Below are 22,997 nucleotides of genomic sequence, written 5' to 3'. Positions count from 1 at the left end.
TGCACCGCGGATGGCACCAAATTCTTACGAAGAAGCCACAACTACAGACAAATATTTTGTAGTCAAATTTTGCAGCAATCTGGGAACACTGATCTTCCCAGTCTGGCAACCACTTATGCAACGCCAAAAGGAACTTTGCCGGGTGGAGGTTCATCGCAGCAACCCCCTTCTGTATTAAATCGATGTATGGGGCAGACGTACTTTGCGCCTTCTACCTCAAGTGACAAGTGGGGGGGAGGAATGCCTTCCCCCACTGCCCTCCTCGAGCACACGCCTATGTGTAACAAAGTGAAATAATAATAATAAAAACCATCAACAGAAGTTTCAACACTCCCCCCTCCCCATCAATGTGACTGTGTCCATGAAAAGGGGCACACAATTGCACTCAGTGCAGTGCTGAGCGAGAAAACCATCTTTCCCGTTTCTAACATTGTTAGCGTTGGAAGTTAGCGCTCGTGTCCTTCTTGTCTCTTTGTCGTCGTTCGGTTTTCGCGATATAACTGTCGTAACTATCGCCTCCCCATCAATGTTTCTTTTCGGGATTCCATGCGCATAACACGCGTGAAAACACATGCACGAACGCACATAAATATTAGGTGAACACCCCATCACCCCAGCAACAACAACAAAATGACAGTCCTACCTACACTTTTGGTTTGACTGTGATAGAACGCTTCGTTCCGAACTAATGAACTAAATACGCGCCCCCTTTTTGTCGAGATGCAGCAAGCTACGCTTGCGCTCTCTGTCAGCGTACGGAGAAAAAGTTGCGAGCCGCGTGTTTTGCTGTTGCTGCGATAGACGGCGCCACAATTTTCATCAGAACCATCGTTTTTGATTCGCGTGGAATTTCGCGCGTTTCTGGAACCTCCACCCCTCCCCCTCCTGGCCCCCTACACCCATAGAAAGGGAACCGTGCGCTCGCTTATGCTTGTGAGGCAATAAGAGCTTCGCTTGAAATAATTGGCCCCGTAACTACATGTTTCACTGCAAAAAATGTTGTCGAAAGACGATAGTCTTACGTCTGGAGAGAATGAACAAAACGTTTATTTGACGTTCTGCGCGAGAAAATTGGTGAATGGTATACTGGAATAGCTGCGTTAGTCTCGATCCATGCGGCGAAGGCTGGCACGTTAGACACGAGCGCCATCTGGCAGTTATCTTCGAAAACGAAGTAATGCGTGCGTGCCCACGGAGAAAGATGCGCGCCTGTCTCGGAGGGGATACGGTGTAGAACGCAAAGCGACGGCCAGGTGTCACCCCCATGTCGTCTTAGCAAAGCGTTGGAAACGCTTGCCTTTTCGAGCATCGCGTTGCACTGTCAGCGCCGCGTGATAAACGCTATGGTCCTTAAAATTACTTATGTGCGCCTTCTCTAGTATAAAGACACACATACAAAATATCGACGTGTTGTTATGGTGCCTCAGATGTACACAATACTTGCTTTTCAATTGACGATCGCGCAAGTATGAACGCTGAACTTGAGCAATATTGGTGGGCGCTGCGGATGGGGTGGGCCGTTCTGGGTATCGTTTGGTGCTGTTTGGGGCATCGTTAGGGCAGACAAACAGGCAAGATGGACCGGCGTATCATTGCACCGGTGCGTTACAAGTTGCAGCGGGAAGGCTCAGTGCTCTCCCATAGTTGAGTACGAAGTACTCGAAATCGTTAAACATTTTTTCCTAGACAATATACAGAAAGACAGACAGAGACCAAAATTGTGTCATAGAAGGTCCCCAAGAAAGAGTGTCGTCTTTAAAAGAGATACGGAATGCGATTGATGCTTCAAGTGTCGTCCGGTACTCACCTGAACTGCAGGTCCTGCGGACGACGTCGTCCATGCTAATGGACGTCCGTCGGGACTCTAGGCGGAGTGAAGGTGGGCGGTGAGGGTAACCTGTTGGCTGCTCCATGTTGTAGGGCGTCTGCACGGGCAGCCTGCGGACGGGGTGCGCCAAATTCTTTCTGTCACACCTGGTGTGCACAACTCAACGACAGGTGGTCTCGCGAGGTGCGCCTAACGTGCATCTATCGATAGCATTGTGTAGGTGTGTGACCATGGTGCCTAACTTTGGAGGAACATGCTCTTTTACAGTGCGTTTTTTTACAATGTTGCCTCTTTGTGTGGCCTTTTTTGCTAAAGCGAAATGTACACCAAGTACATTTCGCTTCAGCATATTATTTTACTATCCTGCTCACTGAAAGAAAAAAAAAGAACGTGTCAACATTATAAGTTTTGTATGAACTCGAAAGAGCCATGACACGGCCAAGCAACAATCTGCAGGTTTCAGCGAAATATAGACGTAATGGACTTACCGTGTACGTGAGTATATATAAAAATGAGACTTAGTGATAGAGTTATCCGGTGGACGTCATTTTGCCTTGGCCTGTGTCACGTCATACCCTGCATGTAGCGGAGCACTCATCTCCTAATGTTTCAGCCGTCGAAACTCTCTCCATTGCACGCGCAGGCGACCACGGAACAAAATTGTTCGTTCGCTGAAATGCGAACGCTAGAATAGCGATGAGCTTGTTACGTCACAGCCCGCGGATCCGTCAATGTTGGCCAGCTGTCAGGCCGTTCACGTGTTTGAAATAGTACTCAAATATAAAATAAGTGGTCACCAAATAGGCAAGATTTTGTCAGCTTCACTGTGAAGGCACGGGGATTGACCAAAATAACACCGATTATTATCGAAATTTGGAGGTCATAGCTTCCTCCGTTGAAGTACATCATTATACCATACGATTCAAGGAGCAAAGTTATGTTCTTTGTTGTAATATTTTGGTCGCGTTTATCTGAAGTTGATACAAAAATGTGCTAACGTACGCTTTTTGCATTGTATATAACGTTTTCTATGTCGCATTTAGCAATTATTACCAATCTCCCTAAGCCTGGTGATGCTATTGAAATTGCAATTGCATAGAAGGGTTTTGTACGCCCATCCCTGCTTAAGACCTGTTTAACAGGTCATTCGTATGTAATATATAAATGAAATAAAATAATAAATAAATATTACCTGTCCATCTCAACGTTACTTTTTCTTCTGGAACATTGACGGTGTGATTAGCGATTTTCTGATGTCATCGATGCGCATTCGCGGCAGCGTTTTCTACTAACTTTTGAAAGACTCGGATGTATCTTCAGCGGATGACGAACATATCCCTACTTTTACGTGTGCTTCCTTGGTGCTCACATATTTGCTGCAAGTACACAATTGTCGCTGTTAAAAACCACGTTTACGGCAATCACAGTTGTGAGAGCAAGGAAATACAACCCGATTAGGGCTACAAATAAACTTGAACCTAATTTAGGTATGAAATATTATTCGCGTAATTCTCAGAGTCTTGGTTTACAGTCAGATAATACTAGAAAAAGTGTCAAAATACGCGCATTATTAAGGTGTAACTGCTGTTCTTAACAATGATTCTGTTAAGCACACAGGAAGAGCATGAGAGCTGGAGTAGACTGGGTACCATGGTCATCGATATGTTACCTTCTGACAAATGTGTAGATGTTCGTTCTTTCTTCACCTTTTACATACACGAGCTGCGCTTAAAAAATACACGAGAGTAGACTCTGGAAGAAAAACGTATTCAATCAAGAAGCACTATTTCCTTTCAGTCGGAAGTTCAGCCGAAAGCAAGCTTTGTTAAAGCAAGTCACACTATATATGTATGCTAAGCGGAAATGCATCAAGATGCAGGCCTAGCACGCATCTATTGCGGCCACAGAAGCACGTGCAATCCTATGAATTCAGCACACAGCGTGGTGCCCTTGCGGATGCTTCCACCTTTTCGCGGAAATGGCGGCAAAATGCAAGCGCTTCTAACATGGCCATGCTAAAAAAAAAACAGCCGCGAAAATTGCTCTACGCTCAGTCACGTGAGAATATGTTTCGAACTGGAACTGTAGCGGCGGGTATGTTCTCACCCGAAGCGCTGAATGGTCACTATGAAAAAGTTTGTGGGTCCATTGTGCCACATCTCTGCAACGACCAGAGCAAGAATAAGTTGTCCTGATTCAAAGTGAACCTGTTCAGTGTAAATGTGGTGCTATAGTGTGAAGCTTTTACTGGGACAGAATAGTGACTGCCTATGTGATTGCGTGACATCATCCGTGGCGTATTTGTTGAGGAATCGGGGGGGATCTGCATGCACCGTGGTAACGCATCTGTGCCTAGGTGGTGCCATGCTGAGGGACCTAGACGTGGAGTAACTGTACGGTATTTATTGGCTGTGGTGCATAGGTCGTGCATCGACGTTAGTGAACTTATCTACTGTAAAATCCTGCATTACCATGTACGTCACTGCTCATGTAAAAAAAATGCCGTTAACTGTCGGCGATTCTAAACAATAAAGAAAATCCGTAAGCAGATGGTTTTGTCTTCCAACCGACCTTTTGAGAAGTAGACTTAACTTCCTCAATGCTAGAACTGGTGCGGAGCCGGAACTTGTGTTCATCAATACTAGAAATAGCCGGTTCTAGCCTTGTAGAAATAACAAAGATATGAGTTTATGTCGTTCGCGCCTTGCGAAATCCAGACATTCGTTGTGGTAAACTGGTCGTATTCAATTATTATCCGAATCTGATGACCGTGTCAATGTGAGTAGAGCTTATTTCGGTCATTATGTTCTACCTGCCTTCTTGCAGCACCGGTTTCATTCTATTGCCTTAGCAAATAGAATATAACTACGTGTATTTTGGCCTTAACTTACACGGATATCCGTTAAAGAATACTGACTCTATGCTTCAAGAGCATGGCATTGTAGTGATCTAAGCATTCGTTTCAAGTAACAAACCTAACGCGGGTATTAAAATCCGTCAAAAAGCGTAGTTTTGAGGATGTGGGAAAGCTGTGTTTATTTAATCATGTGATCAGTGCAAAGAAAATCATGCAAAGGTGAGATTCGTTGATTGGAATTCTGTGACAGCACGTCTTGGTGCAGTTTTGGCTTCCACAAACTTAGAAGTGTAAGAAAAAGCCGTGCCAGTTTCAACAAGAATTGCAAAAGTAGTGAGTTCCTACTTCTATTATTTCACACTTCCCCGTGTAGAGCAGCCAACAGAGCCTAGCTTGGTGAACCTGCCTGCCATTGTCGTTCGTTTCTCTCTCTCTCTCTCTCTCTCTCTCTCTCTCTCTCTCTCTCTCTTTTAAGATTCTTCATAGGTGCCCATTTAGTACAGACGTCTGGTGAGAAAAATGCACTATCTTGGATTACAGGATTTATGGAAGAAAATACTCGTCATGATTAATACTAAGAGCAAACCTCTCTCGATAAGGATTGATTTTTGGCAACTTATATCTTGATACTAGGAATGTGGTTACCGATTTGCATAGCGTTTCATCAAGTTAATGTCAAACTATAACTTCGCTTTGAATCCTTCTGGTCTCCGTCGATCTATCCAGAGTAATGACACCACAGTGCGTGTTAATGACTCAAATAGGCAAAGACACTTGACATTTACGATTACGTCAAGCGTGCACCAAAACGGCTGTTTCTGAAACTCACTATGATAATGAGTCCTAAAATCTCACAACCTGCATCTTACCAGAGTCCTTCAATGCTTTGAAGGACTCTGGTAAGATGCAGGTTGGTAAAAGATGCAGATTGGTAAAATTGAAGGACTCTGATCTTACCTATGTCTAAAGATAAAAATTATGCGCAGCTTTAAGTACTTTGACGTTTCCAAGAGTCATTAAACAGAAGATCTGTGGACACCAGGACTCTTTTCCTCCTCTCTCACTAACCCCACCTGTGCTCCAGCTCGCGCTACCATTGGTCGACTCCTTTCATCGGCACAGCCAATCGCACTCCTGGTAGCTCCTCTTCTCCACACCGCTAATACTCTTTGCCATAGTTTCGTTGTTGCTCGTCTCTCTTTCCATGTCAGTACCCTGTCTCTACTAGGTGCAACCATGTCTACCACTCCGCCCATCCATGTTCTCCTTTTCAGGCTTTGCTCTTGGAGAAAGTGTGGATGATGGGATCGTCAGGAATTTTACCCCAGTCTCTGACAGCTCCCTGCTAAAGGGTGTGGTAGCGGATAAAAAAGAAATAAATTTCCGACACAAAGTTTTAAGTGTGCATATAGTGACAAGTATGACAAACCATTCTGATTTAACTTCATTTTGCAAGCGAGAACTACAAATGTTACTCTCGCAAACCCCGTGAAAACTGGCACCACATGCCCTTCTACCAGTGCGGAACCAGGTCCAAAAGCCACGCGAGATGCAGAGCGATGCAGCAAAGAGGCATTCTACTGCAAACGTCCGGCAGCACATGAAAGCCGCGTTCGGCGAAAATCTCGATCGTGGGGCAGGCTCGGTCAGGCTACGAGGGCGAGCGTCGGGGCGTTTCGGGCTTGGGCATTGCAAAGGCCGTCTATGGCACTCGGCGGGCACCAGCGCAACTAGAGGTACACACCTATCCGGCGGACTCACGACCCGGTGTTGTGCCTCGTCCGGCGTCGCTTCACTGTTTTTGGGGGAAGAAACAACGGCATTGCAGCACCTGCTCACACTTCTTTCTATCGCGGTCAGCCTCCGTATTTCCGTTATCACAGCTATCACCAAGTTCAATAGCGCGCTAGTCATTCAACTACAACATCGGCTTGAAAAGTTTGCCCAGTTCCCTGATCAGTCTGAGGGTCACTAGAAGACCTTCCCGACACCAGCATAAGTCGGCTGCCGCGCAAAGATTCCTAGACAGTGAAAGCCAAGCCTCATACAGAGAGAATATACACGTCTTCACTCTGACGTACACAAGTCTTCTAGTTGAAACGTTGGGTGCGGAAACAATTTGCGTTGGATAGCTTCTTAATATCTCGAGACTTGATGTCCATGCGAACCTCGGCGTATGTTGTGGCATACAAAGAATCTTGGCCCATCACAGATATGCCTTTGTTCAAGGGGGACAAGAGAGTTATGCCGAGTTGGCGAGCAGGGGTTTCGGTTCAGTTGCTGTTAAAGCAAAAGTCCTAAATGACAGCGCCTTAGGTACTACTGAAAATTGACGAGAATCTCGCACAATATTCGTGGCGTTGTGGTGGGGTTCTGCAAAAGAGCACAATAGCCTTAACAAGCGCCAGATTGCAGTGTAAGCGCGTAAATTCTTCTTAGTACAGTAAGGGGAAATAAATAGGAAAATATACATAGGAGAATTTTTGAGAACCGCGGCGGCTTTAATCTGAAATCAATGTGCGTTTTCCAGCTATAGGACTTCAGGACATCGGTTCACAGTTCCACAGTTTCGGTGGAGCGTTACACGGCAGTGAACTTAAGAAATCGAGAAGGTCCATTGGCTAGGGCGAAATATAACGGCGGTTTTAAAGATACACTTCTCTTCATATTTACTCACTCAACTTAAAGCTTCGCATCAGTGTGCTCAATCATTATCAGAGTTATGCGAGTGCTCAGGTTAGGTCAGCTGTCAAAGCAAGACAGTGACATCTTGTCCCTATTCTCGGCTAGGTATGTGGCCCTCGGCATATTTAGTCCACAATACATGAGTCACTTTTACTCACATTTAATACCTAGCGTTAAAAGCAAGGATTAGATATATGGTCTAAAAGTGTATACTCACATGTCCGTCGAAGGTATCGACAGCTTTTCCAACTTGAGCTTGTTTCGCTGGCTTTTGGAGACGTGTTCGAGCATTTCTTGGAGTAACTCTATGAGACTCGTGAACTGCAAGTAAGATTGAAAGCCTTCAAGATATATGGTTTATTATCGGGAGTTAGCGTTATGCGAACAATTGTGCCTAACGGTATTTTGAAGTGGGTCACACATCTCGACTGTTTCTGGTTGGGTGATTTGAAAGTCCAGTTTATTATCGGTCTTACAGTCAACTGTACATGCCTTTATGTACCTTCGCCCGGTCTCGACAACTTGTCCTCACAAATCAGTGACGTCACGTCTCACCTGATCTAGCTTCAGGGCCGGGCTGACTACGACGGGTATTAGGGCTGGCATCACTTTGGTGGCGAGAAGGTTGACCGTTAGTCCGTATCGCTTGTCGCTCAGCATGTGCTTGTAGATCCCTGCGGACACGACACGGGCCCCAGTCAGACTCAATAACTGTGCCTAAACGTGCAAGCACACGTTTGTTGGAGTCGACCATTCTGTCGTGAGGAGAGTGTTCAGCCGACCATTACAATAATCTTGCCTTCAAGACATCAAAAAGTGTTTGTGTTACATTTCGGTGTAGTTACTGCAGGTTCCTGATGTAAGTGACAGACCTGTCCAAGACTGCCTGTCGTAGAACAGGTATCCTCTGTCATGACATCAAAAGGGAATTGCATCGCGTGCTTGTTGTTACAACGAAGAGACGAACTCCTACGACAAATGTTAGTATTACCGAAATGACGTGTGCTGTCGCAAGATGCATCGGATAGTGACTACAGATGTCACTAAAAGTGCGCAAAATTTGTTGCAGCACTACAGAAGCCTGATGGCGCAACAGGCATCATACAGATCTTTGCGATAAATAACAGGGTAACATTAAGGCCAAGTCTAAATTACAACAAAACATGACACCTTTCTGTCGCTGCATTCTGTTTTGTGTTTCAAGTGGGTGTGCAAGACACGTCCATAATAAAAAATTACCTTTACAAATTACTTTTCAAACGCCAACAGGGTACCTCTATGGTGTTGTGTGAACACTTTAGGCAGTACAAAGAAAATAAAAAATAAAAATAATAAAACAATTCCTGTGCTTATCTTTGGTTACAAGCGACATTGACTTCATGAAAAAAGCTACGCTGGGATTAATACGCAGAATAAGAGCTCAGTTTAAAGCTAAGTCAATTCTTTTTTTTTTTCGACGCATCCTCATTGAACTGCGTGGGCTGCCGTCTAGTATCAGAAACCTATGTTCTCCGACTCTTCTGCCATGTTTTTTTTTACTGAGACATTGTAACACATATTTTGCGCTTGGAAACCACTTCATCATGATGCACAGACTAAGACTTAAATTTAATTCTGATCATCAGAGCATTGTTTTTATACCGAGTCACGACCAGTATAATATGCTAGATAGAATTCTCCTGTATCTCGTGACTACTTCTAGTTTAACGATATGAAGTGACGTATTGACCTACAAGAGCATCACGCTTTAAAATTAAGTGTTATCAAGAACTTTGCGCTCGACAACTGCGTTTATCCAGAGCGGCTTTTGATAGAGAGTCTTCGTGTTCCATCTGACATAGTTCATGACTGTACCTATGCTACTTGCTTGCTATCACATACTCGTGTGAACTTTCTATTGTTATGCGTTAGAAGCCAATACTGCACACTATACACCTATCTATATGTATAGGCCTGTAACTTCCATCTATGCAGCCGTCAGTATTGGTTCAGGTGTCATCAGCGTGGCTTTGTGTACTTACGGACAACCGGCATGAGTATTGCTGGGTCCTGGAGCTTGGCCTTTCCCAACATGGGCAGGACTTCATCTAGGATGTCTGTCTTCTCGAGCTTGTCGATGATTTTTTCGATGCAGGTCAGCGCGTTTGCCTGCACCTGCGATGTGGAGTGACATGTATGTACAAACCTGGTGTTTGTGGCAATGCTTGCAAGCATACCTATTATTAACAAAAAGCTTACAATTGATCAAACAGCAAGTAATAGTGGTAAAGAGAAATGAAACAAAACTTGAATTTAGGTGGCCAAAATAGTAAGTGTAGGCAGAATGAATTGTGTGAATAACAGTATAAAAGCCAAGTGAAACCAGCTGGACTACAGTGAAGAAAATCTAGTGGAACTGAAAAGTAAAAATGATGCTTTTTTTCTGTAAATCATAAATAATCACGTTGCGTAGTTGCAATGCTCAATGATCAATGTTCTGGAAGCTAGTAGTTTTTGCTCCGAGAGTGACCTTAAAAAAAACTCAGGAGGACACCACTGAATTGTAAGTCGTCGTACCCAGTGGTCAATTGCGGCCATTAAAAAGAGCAAATTAGCAACACTAACGTGTATTCTGGGAATGGAAATCAGTGGTTTCGCTGTTATTTTGAGCTTAGAACAATAAATAAAGACAAAAAATACAAAACACTGCCTGATATATCTGATTTATTTTCTTTCTCACATATCGAAGAAAATCTGTGAAAATATAAATTCGGGTTAAAAGATGACATGCAGCAGTGCACGTGCATCGGTGTGCTATTCTTGTTACACCATTTGTTGCCAAAACGTAGAAGCCCTGCTTCTACATTCCAAAGTTACGAAAGTGATTGCTCGAAAGTTCAAACGTGATAAGACAGTACCAAGCTACATTTTCTTTCAAAGTGACAAGCGTACGCCTTTCAATAACAGCTCACAATTACTTTATTCTCGGGTTTCCTTGTCCCTATTACACGACATGTGCTTACGAAAGAGAAAGCCTGACAACACCGATTGTTAAATTTCCTCTTGGCGAACGCTTACTTGATCCCGCCCACGCAAGCACGTCTCTATAAGAGTGCGATATGTAACCTTTAGAGCGATGAGCCATCATAAAAGGCCGAAGCTTTCAAGCCTTTACACCGTAGCACTTGAGCCTCATGGGGGCCCTCAAATAACTGTCGTTGAACCGATGTTATCTCTCAGAAGCGGCTCCACTTACGAAACCAATCAATATCGCATTATTCAAACGCACGAAAGAAAGGTTTGCTTGCATAAAAAAAAGCTATCATAAATCAACTTTCGTTTCTGGTTTACTGGTTGCGCAGGTACGACTGTGTCACTCCGTTTACGTAAGTTCGCTTCGTTATGAAATGAGATTACACCGGAACGCTTGAAGCGACCGCAGATTATAACTTTTAGCCTTCGTCGCGAAGTATCAAACGTTGCCCAGGCATAATTTATTTTCGGTCGTTGGCAATACCTTACGCTAAAGACGCGTTTTAACCTGATCCGTCGTCGTACTTCCTGTGGTTCCTGGGAATTAACAATTGCGCAATTTGCCACTAATCCCCCAAAAGTAGCTTCCGCATTGGGAATGATTCCTTTTCCCGAATTGTAGGCGGAGATAATACGTATTCGTTCGATGTTAGGAAGAATAGGAAAAACTACAAGCGGTGAATAATAAAAATATAATCGCTAAACGCGACGGTTTGAAAAAAAAAAGAATCACTTATCTCCGGTTTGATTGATTGATTGATATGTGGGGTTTAACGTCCCAAAACCACTATATGATTATGAGAGACGCCGTAGTGGAGGGCTCCGGAAATTTAGACCACCTGGGGTTCTTTAACGTGCACCCAAATCTGAGTACACGGGCCTACAACATTTCCGCCTCCATCGGAAATGCAGCCGCCGCAGCCGGGATTCGAACCCGCGCCCTGCGGGTCAGCAGCCGAGTACCTTAGCCACTAGACCACCGCGGCGGGGCAATATCTCCGGTTTTCAGTTCGCAATCGAGATCAAAAGTAATCGTTCCTGGTACATGTAAACATGTTTTTCGAAACGGCATTCAGTTACTTGCGTTACGCAAATACTCGGCTTTATACTTAGAAGGTTCCCCCGTGCTTGTAATTTTTCGAACACAGTTGCACCGGGAAACGTAATCCGGGTGATTCTTGGGTCATAATTCCATCAAACTGGCGCGCGTCAAGTTACCGCTTATATGAGAGCGGGGCAAAAAACGCTTAACTTGGATGAAGCACGGGTCATATGTTATCGGTGTGCATCAGAAGGTTCTGATACATTTCAAAGAGGCGAAGAGACGTTTTGTAATGGTTTTAGAGCAGACAGAAAGTTATCCGATACGGTAGGTGTTTGTGGATAGTTGGCAATCGTTGGAACAGTCTAGTCCATGAAATTGAAATTTCGACCATAATCCGTGCTATGAGGGCTGACTCTCTTTCGCTAACAGATGAGCTGGCAAAGCTTTAGCGTATTCGTTAGAGTAATTAAACTATGATTGCATATCTTCACGAACATGTGAGCTCTCTGAGAGCAGGAGAACACTGACGCACTCTTGAGGCGCGATATAACAACCAACTAGCTGTGCGAGCACCTGCACTCTAGCGAACGAATTTGTTTCGTGGTCAGCTGCGTGTGACATCGAGATATTTCAGTTTTATTCAGCTTGGCACATAAATCGAACATCACAGGGGTTGAAACTTGGGTAGAAATCGAAGGCTCCGCTCTCTCCAGCACATGACGTCACACGTGCCATGACAAAAGGAAGGTTTAGAATAGCGTACCGCAAGCCCTTGCGGTGCGCTCACTGCGCATGCGTTGTAACGCGAGCAGCCGTTCACGTTTGCGGCCCGCCCGCATAAATTCCAAAATAGCGTGCGGCGATCACGGCCCGTAAGGCCTGCAAAGTTCTTTGTGTAGTATCAATGCATTTGGGTTTGCGGTCGGGCTGAAAGTTCCTAGACTTTCCCCTCGGGGGAGCACACGCTATTCTAAAACACGTACGGGGCCCGCAACTAAAGCAACTCCCGCAACGCCAGTGAACGTTATTCTAAACCCCCTTAAAATGGCGGCCGCCAGCGGTGGGTGGGATGTACAGCCGGCGACTTATATACTTGCTTTGCACTGAAGTATTCTTTTACCACCCACTTTTCTAATTTGTATAGGTATAGTAGACCGTTTACTACTACATTTCGTTGAGAACCACAACTGGCTGAGTGACCGTGTCATGGGCCATTTAAAGGCGATTGCTTTTACGTTTGTGAGCAGTTCGCACATCTTAATTTTACAGTCCCCATAGATTAAAATTTGGCAACTGAAGAAAAACTTCAGTGGCTCTATAACTTCTTTCTTTTTTTTTATTCGTCACTGATGAAAACGAGGCACTGAATATGCGAGACCTCGAAAATACTGGGACAAGGCAGCCGATAGAGTTTCGGAATTCTGAAGAACAGTTTTTTTAGAAAACAGAACTGGTCATAGGACGCTAACTGGCGCGGGAAGTAAGCAGTGGCCTGTGCGGGGGGGGGGGGGGGGGTAAGAAATTGTATGACTTAGATATGTCATCCTAGCACTGTGCTACAAATTCAGAACATATGATATTCCGTCCTACCGAGTACTACCTGCTCCTTACAGTGTTATTGAATAAGACCTACATGTACAGCGGTTTATTAACAGCATATTTACACGTACCAGAGGCCATAGATATAACAAGACAAGAACAGCGAGGCAGTAAGACACGAACGTGTCTCGTGAACGAAGGGCTAACGCATTTTGTCTTCTTCGCCCTTTTAGTCTGCCCACAGCTTGATGCCTCACGAAACAAGGTGGCAATATTCATTTGCACGGTGATGGCATACCATGCTGTGTAAGAAAGCGCGGCCCAAGAGTGCTCATAAGAAAGCAGTTTTTCCTAGTTTCCGACAAAAAAAAAACCTTACCTTGATTCCGGAGTTGTTTTCGAAGGCTTGCTTCGTCCTCGGCAGCACCATTTTGCGCACAGCACTCTCTTCGAGATAGTCAGCAATCTGTGCTATCGCGTGCATCGCTGCACACTGATAAGAAATGTGGAGAGAAGGAAAGAAAAATCAAGAACAGATCAGTTATCAACAGTGACTGTCCACGAATATCGTGAGGAGAAAGATTCCAAGATGCGACTAGCAATCAACAAAGTGTTGTTACGTTCAAAACGAAGAAGGCACATCCGGGGCGTTTTCGAGCGTCGCAGCAATAATGATTATCGATCGTGCATGCCTTTGGTTGCGTCTGCATGGTCGTGAGCCTAGTGTTTCCAGGTCACGATTTGCGTGCGCCATGTGGGTGTGACATACAGCATTATTAATCGGGAAGTCGCGAGAACAGTTTCCAAGATAGGAAACGCCAGCGAATCGGGTGATGGCGAATATTGATGCACGGCAGAATGACTTCCCGATTACGCTATTTGTACTCAGGATGTAAAGCCCTGGCGATGTCTGAGTAGAGCACGTGAGCAGGTAGTTCTCGCTCTGTGGGGCGACACCTTGGAAGAGTTTGGGAGAGTCTCAAGGCAGCCTCCTGGCACACTACGTCAGAGCCCGAAACTGCCTCAAGGTTTCACCTCGAAGGGCAAAATCCAGCTGCTCGCACGCAACATGAAGACGTGGCCGAGGCTGTACAGTGGCCAACTCTCGTATCTAGAACGACGGAACGTCAAGCTCGGAGCAGCAAGAGCGACATCGGTATTTCTAAAAGGGTCACATCTCAGCATGCGCGGCACCAGTGGTGTCTCCACTTGGCAGTCTCCGTCCTCGCTTATCGTGAAAGCTACGACGACCACTTTGACCATCAGAAGCGCTGTGAACTGTATAGGGGGTATGCCCTTGACGTCATTCGCGAGGATGGCTTTCGTCTGGGTTGCCATTTTAGAGGTCCGCGCGCTCAACACACGCGCAAAAAAAAAAAACTCACTGCACGTGTTGTGTCTGAAATTCATACGGTAACTTGGATAGCTCGAGACCTCTGGAATCTCCTGCATGCCGAAGCATGGACAGTGGGACGGGCTGTACAAACGGACCGTTAAAATGAAGCGGCAACGGTGTTACCCCCTTGCGAAACAAGGCTCAGCACATGCCCTCTACAGGGAAAAAGAAAAAGTGCAATTGCCATATCGGCACCTTTTATATTGTGAAATTATTCTCAGTTCGTGGTATAATATCATACCGAGAACCCCTTCCCATTCCCCAAACGTAGGGTGGCAAACCAGGCATATGCCTGGTTAAACTGCCTGCCTTCTCTCTTGTTGTTCTTGTCCTCCTCCTCCTGTTCGGTACGTTATCTTGCTTGCTTTTTGCTTTTGCATTCAACTGTTCAAACTTATTTATATAGCGCCCTTTCTGTCCTTGTCTCTTCTTCTGTAGTTATAACTACACGTTGTCTTGCGCTGCGCAAATACGTCGATGGCCAAAGTGCCTGTCGCATCTGCGGTAATAATCAAGTAACAAAAATGCAAGCGAAGCTCGTCATTAGCACCACGCACGCTCAGATGTGACGTATTTACGACTGCAGATGTCGGCCATGTCATTCCGAGCGCGACACGCCGTCATTCTGGAGTTGACCACTGCACCTAGAAAGTGCGGTGTATGGTGCGCTTGCTGTGCTACCACGAATGTGAAGGCCAGAGCGATCCGGGGTATTCGCAAGGTGCGTCAACGATGACGGGTTCAGGTCGCGTGGTAAACTCGTGCAGAGCAGACAATAAGCCGAGATAGATTACTTAGCTCGAAGACTTGTGAATTGGCGCGTTACTTATTTCATCGCTGGGACCTGCGCGTATCTATCCTCTTGCTCAAGCGAAGCTCAGCAGAGCACAGTCAGCTACCTTGAGAATGTTGCAGACGGGGTCTTTCCCATCGCGGGGATTCCTAAGTAGAATTTACGCGGACGTTGACCCTAGCTGCCCTGACTGCAATGAAACCTTCTGCTCTATGGCCCACATGCTTTGGCGATGTCCCACGCTGCCTAACAACCTTCTCTCAAGTGAAGTCGAATGGGAGGAGGCCATAAGAAGTATGGAACTCAGCAGGCATATCCAGGCAGTCCAGAGGGCCCAGAAACGGGTGAAGCGTCACGGCGCTCTGTACTCCTGTCCTCTACGTGGGTGCGGCCAGCGGTTACAATGGCCCCTCGTTAGAGGGTCTTGCAGGAACTCATCCCGTTTGCTGCCCTGCCCTGGCCTGCATGCTTGCATGCCTGCCTGCCTGTCTGTTTGCCTGTCTGTCTGTCTGTCTGTCTGTCTGTCTGTCTGTCTGTCTGTCTGTTTATTCCGCACAACGACACTTGTATACCTAACGCACTTTCCTTGCGCTATCAGCATGGTCGTGACCTTCTCTTCCATTGCATCAATATTAGCCATGTAGCTATCTGATTGGGTCCGGTCTCAATATTCAAAGTGATAGCTACAATCTTGCTGGCAGAAACATAGAAAACGCCATGTTCTGTAAATGTGAACTTCAAGCTTACCTAAGGTCGTACAAGCGACGACTGCTCTGTTTACGCGCTTAGTTGGAGGTGCCTCGCGTGTCATCGTAGCGCTGACCAATAGGCTTCAGTGAAACGTTAGTGCTGCGGATTCACGAAAAAAAGAGCAGTGGCTAAAGGTGAACGCCACCATCACAAAAACCCTGGCTGCGTTCAAATTCACTGTGTATCCGCACCGAGAGCCCCGAGGGCGTCAAGCAGCGCCTGTGTGCCGCCTTGTGTTTCATTTGTAGATTCGGTATTTGCTGTTACAAGGGGGGCTGCTTGTCAGCCAATACAAATCTAAACGAACTACCGTTCGACAAGCGTGCTTTAACTGCGTTCAACAATGGCGAAGTTTTGAGGCACTTTAGACACTGTTAAATATGACTGTGTCTAATCTATTTCTTTGCCTTCAACACTCGACTCGAGCCCACCCCGCGGGGGTGTGTACCCCAGAGGAAAGTGAGAACCACCACCTGTTCAACACAAGAATAAAAGAAAAGTTTTATGTCGAGAACGAAAAGCTGCGCAACCTCGTTGTAACTTATTTGAAATTGTGTATACGCTCGAACGTAATTCTGCAGTAGCAGATGGGAAAGCGTTGGCGTTGTTTGGATGCCACATTATGTTAAGTTTTCTCCATGAAGTGCTCGAGTTCTGACGTTGTTGCATGTTGTATATCACAATGTCTCTTTGAAAGCTTCGCCCAAGGGACGGCTTTTGGTTTTCCCATAATAGAGTACCAACTACTCCAAATCGTTAACCACTTTTCCTAAACACATGTGTTTCAACGGCAGCAGTAGCTCCTCGGGTTTGTCTCAGGATTAGTCTGTCAGAATATACGGACTACCTTCTGCTGCAGTTAGTGGCCGGTTTGATGTCACTGCCTGAACCAGCTCAACCTTTATAGATGCGGCCTCATCAAGTGCAAGGCCCACAGGACGACTTCTAGCTTTGCCATACTAGAATACCGAGTACACTAAATTGTTAACCATGTTTTTCAAACACCTAAGTGCTGCAATAGTACAGTACATAACGTGAAGCCGTGAAACATTTTTTTAAGCGCAGTATTCAATAGTAAATCTTAGTACCTTTCGTAGTGTTTGAAGTGGCTTAGAATTTCCGCCTGGATCAACACTATATGCAATATATACTGCCCAGCAAGGGAGGCTGGCTGGGAAATTCTTGATGATTTATATGTGGGGTTTAACGTCCCAAAACCACCACACGATTATGAGAGACGCCGTAGTGGAGGGCTCCGGAAATTTCGACCACCTGGGGTTCTTTAACGTGCACCCAAATCTAAGCACACGGGCCTGCAACATTTCCGCCTCCATTGGAAATGCAGCCACCGCAGCCAGGATTTGAACCCGCGACCTGCGGGTGAGCAGCCGAGTACGGCTGGGAAATTCTTCTAGATCATTTTTTTGGGTCATTTTCTGATTGCGGGCTGCCCCCGGAGCCAGGTTGTTAACCCTCACTACCGTGGTTCCATGGCGTAAAGCTCAAGCCATTCGGCCACTCCAGGGGGCAGTCGAGTGGCTTCAGCTTTACGCCACGGAACGCCATGTATTCATCAGTGACCCTAAATGAATACATAGTACCCTAACTCCTCAACAAGTTTCCCCAACATCCCTAGTTTCTTCCCCACCGACACTCAGTGGAGATGCCAATCATCTGAAGGGACAGCGCGCAATTCTATCAGAGTGGAGCACTTAGTACTGAGACTGGTAGAACCTTTCACATCTTGTTCTACAGTACTGCATAACCATCTGCGAAATAAGTCGGGACGTGTGAGCAAGGAGATTTAAAAACAAATTTAAAACCTTTTTTCGCGCGAGTGACGACCGCAATCTTACAAAACAGCATCGCCGCGCCATTCGACGTGGTGAGTGCGCACGTGCGTCCTTTAATTTTCACATCTATATCTTTTTACTCACTTTCAGCGGATAAAGTGATAACGTGTAGCGTAAACGTGCTGAATTCGGAGAGAGCACGATGGCGGCGAAGTGTATGCGGCTCGCTATGCCCTGAACAAAAAGATCGCATCTCTTGTCTCAGCGTTGAACCCGTGCCCCACATCTCATTATTTCTATTCGTTACACGTAATTTTAGGGAAAGAACGCTTGTTCCCCGTAACATTAGAGAGTTTTAGTACTGCGGACTGGTGCTACGTACGCATCACGCAAGCGCCTTGCGTTACGTGGCGTCGTTTGCCACTAATCGGCTTTTAGTACGCCGTAGTACCCGCGTACGTAACGAGCGTGAAGCGCGTTGCGCCATCTGGTAGATCAAAATAGAAGCACGTGTTGTTGACAGCCAATGTGAGCCAATCCAAGTGTTATAGCCAGTTTATGGCCATATTTTGGGCCACAGAGCCAGTTGGTGCTTGCCTTCGATGCCGCCATTTTGCAAAACGAAGTCTCGCGCTGTCGCGAACTTGTTCGAGAGTGGCGCGATCACCTTATACGTACGCACGCACGCATCTCATGCGTGCGTACGTAGCGTCTGCGTACGTAATGCGATACGCGCGCGTTGCGGTCTGCGCATGCGCACTACGCAGAACGTGGCGTCCTTACGTACGCAACGCCGCCACGTACGCAGCGTACGCAGTACTAAAACTCTCTATTGAACATCTTTTTTGCCACGCAGAACGCGCTGGTTCGATCCCCACGAGGAGTGGTATCATCCATAGTGGTTCCTTTATTTACATCCACCCTGTGTTCTCGCTCGCGGACAACGACGATTTTTTCACACTGTACCAACGACGCTTACGTTGACCCCAGCAATATCTGGGAAAGGAGCTTTTGACACTAGCGCGTTAAACGCTGCTCTGCGTGGTCTGTGGAGCGAGCCACGTGCATTTCACTGCTGCCGTGACCCTGGTGAATTGAGCGTGTCACGGATCGAAGAAAGTGACGCCTGGCGCACAACGCTACGTCTAATCACTTCGATTACACGCTGCGAACGAGTATAAAGATATGAATGTGAAAATGAAAGGACGCGCATTCGCACTCACAACGTCAGATGGCGCGACGGTGCAGTCTTATCCAAGGAGGATTAAAGAAAAATTGCTGGAGTGGAAGCTGCTGCATTGCCTTGCCAGCAGAAGTGAAGCCAGCTTTTGCCTTTGCCAAGATGGCGGAAACATGCTCTTTTCTGATAGTGCCCACTTGAAGATCAAGTGGCTTTGATATGTTATGTAAATGCTGCGTTAGTTCTATATTAAAAGATAGTTGTTCCCGACGAAATAACATACAGAAACGAGTATGGATGACTGAATCTTCAAAGAACTTTGCCTCCCATTAGAGGCTCACTAAAGAAAACTAGTAACTCTAAGACGCACTTGGAGCACTATGTGACCCGAAAAAGTTCCCACAGTAAACTTGTTGGGCGTGCGAGGTTAACGCAAGGAGGATTAAAAAAAAAATGCTGGAGTGGAAATGATTGCGCAGAAGTGAAGCCGTTCCTCTGGCAAGATGGCGATTAAAAACGAAGCGTTTCCCTCGAACGCCCAACGAGTTTAATGTGGAAACTTTTCTGGGTCACATAAAGCTCCAAGTGCGTCTTACAGTTACTAGTTTTCCTTAGTGAGCCTCTAATTGGAGGCAAAGTTCTTTAAAGATTCAGTCATCCATACTCGTTTCTGTGTGTAATTTCGTCGGGAACAACCATCTTTTAATATAGAACTGACGTAGCATATACATAACATATCAAAACCACTTGATCTTTAAGTAAGCACTATGAGAAAAAAAGCATGTTTCCGCCATCATGGCAGAGGCAAAAGCTGGCTTCACTTCTGCCGGCAAGGCGTTGCGGGAGCTTCCACTCCAGCAATTTTTTCTTTAATCCTCCTTGGGTTAACGCCCCGTTTTAATGCCCCTAGATTGCCGCTACAGCCGCCATCTTGCCAGAGGAACGGCTTCACTTCTGCGCAGCCATTTCCACTCCAGCAATTTTTTTAAATCCTCCTTGGTCTTATCAGATTGCGGTCGTCGCTCGCACGTCTCGACTTACTTTGCAGACGGTTGTACGCAAACATTTTCTACGTTCTATAGCCTTTCACACTGTAGATCAAAAAAGTACTATTGATCAATAACTACTCTTTCTAAAGAGATATCTTACGATGAAAAAAATAATCCGTAAACTGGGATTGTGTGCTCGAGTGACGTTTCGACAAGCGGATTTCTCTTCTTCAAGGCTAGAACTGATTTCCTTAGCGCTAGCGTGTACGTGCTTCCCACCCTCTCCTACATCCTAAAGAAAGAACGTGGAGGGGGCAACTGGGGATACGAGGATGTGTGATGAGGGAAAAGGGGAGCGCCATGACGAAATGCTTGGGTTAAAAGGGAAGTGGTATACGTATTCCATGAATCAAAGAAAGAGAGAGAGGGAAGCAGGCGGGGGTGGAAGCAGACGTTTCGCTGAATCATGATCGTCAGCAGCCGCGCCACTTAACAATGGTACCTTCGAAATTTAAAGAAGGGCCTGACTGTAGCCGTTTTTTTTCGTGTATGTATACCATAACGAATGGACTCAAGAGCCTCTTTAGAAACGTTATACCTGCCGGCTGAAGTGTATTGAACTTGCGAATAAGGCATGACTGTATATTTTCTGAGTCTTGAGGACCGGAATTTTGACTGAAGTGCGTCTGAACAAGAGCTCGCACAGCACAACGTGATTTCATATTCCCATTGCTAAATACGACTGGATTGAGTTACGAAACACACATGCGTTATGAATCTTTCTTGTGGATACTTTCCTTGAGAAATAGAAGGTGAGTATTAATCTCGAATGAAAAAAAAAGTGAGCCAATAACAATGGACGCTGGCATAATTTCTTTTTTTTTCAACTAGAAAGCTTATAGCAGCAAATTTTGGATTATATAGTTTGTGTTGTGTTGGTTAACTATTGCGCCTCCACAAAGAACCTGATAAATTTTAGCGCATTTGGTCAAGTAGTTAATTCATAAACGACTATTTTTTATAAACACGAGAGGGGCCTGAGAGCTGGGCAACTCTGACGCACTCGTGCGCTGTTACGAAGCAAGTTGCTTGCCGTGTGTGCATCTGCGTTCCGGCGAGCGATTATGCTTCGCGTTTAGCTGCGCGTGCAATCAAGTTATATTTATTCATCTTGGCACTGAAATTGAATAGTTTAACATGGCTTAAACATTAATAGAAGATAATGTAGCCCAAACAAGTTCAGCTTCATGCAGCACATTACGTCACACATGCTATGGCAAAACGGAACCTTCGACTGGGTCCTTATGTGGACCATAAACCCTTCTCATCGATGGTAAGAAGGGTTTATGACCAACGACTTATACGGTGCATTTAGCACTGAAAACTGATTTTACAGATTATTTTGAATACATCTACAGTTATATCAGGCCATTCAATTATATTTTCGGGTGAGAACCGACTATTTTCTTAGAGGGGTGACCATGTCATGGCGCTTTTAGAACCGAAGAAGACAGTGACAGCGGCTTCACAAGCTGTAAGCTGCCCTGAGCATATTGGCGACCTCACTGTGCTACGCCACCATGCGCAATGTAATAGGATGACACAAAACGTTGTACCTGTATCTGCGGGGTGGTAGAATCAAACGAGTTGTACAGCATCGGAAGAACGTCCGCCTTGATGTCCGTCTTCGGGGTCTTCTTCATCAGGACGTCGAGATTCTCCAGTAGCGTCACCGTCGCCTGCAAGACCACGTGACTAGGGTCAGATGATTGAGCGATTACATGAAGGCAATATACAGCGGCTTCGCCAAGCTAATGAAGCTGCGACGCTTCGACAATACCGAATGAGCCCACTGCAGCAAGGGGTGGTGCGAGAATCAGAACACACACATGGTGGTGTTGTGCTTTTTATGCAGTTTCTAGATTATGCAGTCTCTAGTTTGTAGTCGCTTATAGCACTGGAAAATTCAGTTCAGTCAGCATTACAATGCTTGCACATTATTTAACGATTATTGGGAAACAAATGACCTTTTCTCGAAGGCATAGCATCACCTACGACGAAATCTATCATTACGCAATCGGTCTACAGTACTACGCAGTTTTAACAACCAAGAATATTACAGTGTACAACATTAAAATACAACGCACCGTGTCATGAATGAACAGACCATTAAACAGATGACGTCCGACGCTCGTTGTTACGTGGCTGACGCAACAGAGAGTATAGGAAAAGGCATTCAAACAGAACTGCCCATAACTTCAACTTTTCTTGAATATTTTGAGATAACCTGCAGTGTGACCTCGGATTTAAAAAAAAGTGTCTCGTCCCCTCATGGGTGGCTTAGGCCAGGCCACCTAAACCTGCTGCTTTCTTATAATAAAGCTTATTCATCTTCCTCCTCCAGCCTTAAAGGGCCCCTAAGGAACCTAAAAATACCAAATATAAGCGCTTTCAGCCTGGAGTTTCCAATTACTGCGGCACAATTCGTGACGCCAGGAGCTTGCTTACGTGACGTCAGGATGAAAGAGGTTTTTGATTGGTCAATACACAAGAAAAATATCCTGTGAATTGTCAGCTACCCTGCTTTGGCATACCACGGGCTGCGAGATGGCTGGCGTGCTTGCTTCAACTGGGCCCCGCTAGATGGCATGACCTGTCCAGTTAAACCAGGTGAAAATTGAACGTTTGAACCACTAGCGCCATGCCTCATAGGAACGTCCAATGGTTCTTTTTTTTTTTGATGAAGAAAAGAGAAACTTTACCGAAACAGAAGCAGCATTTTATTACGTTTCTTGATGCTGGAAGGTTCTTTGTTTAGTGCAGCTAGTTCAATTAATAGTGAATAATTGTATGCGGTACCTTTGACGTAATCAGGACCATTTTATGAATCTCCTATTGTAGCGTATGTGTTGTGTGCATTTACCTTAATTTATCGCTATGTAGGGCACTGCTCTTGATAATATTGTCGTTTTAGACGTCATTCATTGAGGTCTTCCTCTGACATAAATTGTTATTAGACTTTAGTATCCTTTTAAGATCAAATATCTGAATGGCTTGACAGTTAAGTATAGCGTATTTAACATTCTTAATGTCCGCTTTTCTTTCAGCGTGTACCGGTGCTCAGTAGTCC

The 22,997-nt window shown here is 45.5% G+C and overlaps 1 protein-coding gene across 1 annotated transcript in view; it reads right to left on the bottom strand.

Moving 5' to 3' along the window:
• bma (SCY1-like protein bma) overlaps positions 1 to 22,997 on the bottom strand; it is a 136,020-nt gene that overhangs the window by 3,892 nt on the left and 109,131 nt on the right. Inside the window, exons 10-15 of the mRNA XM_075873323.1 lie at positions 21,484 to 21,606; positions 13,346 to 13,459; positions 9,392 to 9,524; positions 7,926 to 8,044; positions 7,588 to 7,691; positions 1,808 to 1,938 (exon numbers count right to left, since the gene is read on the bottom strand). Of these exons, the coding sequence (XP_075729438.1) occupies positions 1,808 to 1,938; positions 7,588 to 7,691; positions 7,926 to 8,044; positions 9,392 to 9,524; positions 13,346 to 13,459; positions 21,484 to 21,606 (724 nt within the window). The remainder of the gene's footprint in view (positions 1 to 1,807; positions 1,939 to 7,587; positions 7,692 to 7,925; positions 8,045 to 9,391; positions 9,525 to 13,345; positions 13,460 to 21,483; positions 21,607 to 22,997) is intronic.

This window comes from Rhipicephalus microplus, chromosome 9, assembly GCF_043290135.1.
Source record: "Rhipicephalus microplus isolate Deutch F79 chromosome 9, USDA_Rmic, whole genome shotgun sequence".
Taxonomy (NCBI): domain Eukaryota; kingdom Metazoa; phylum Arthropoda; class Arachnida; order Ixodida; family Ixodidae; genus Rhipicephalus; species Rhipicephalus microplus.
This window is presented reverse-complemented; position numbering and strand designations above follow the sequence as displayed.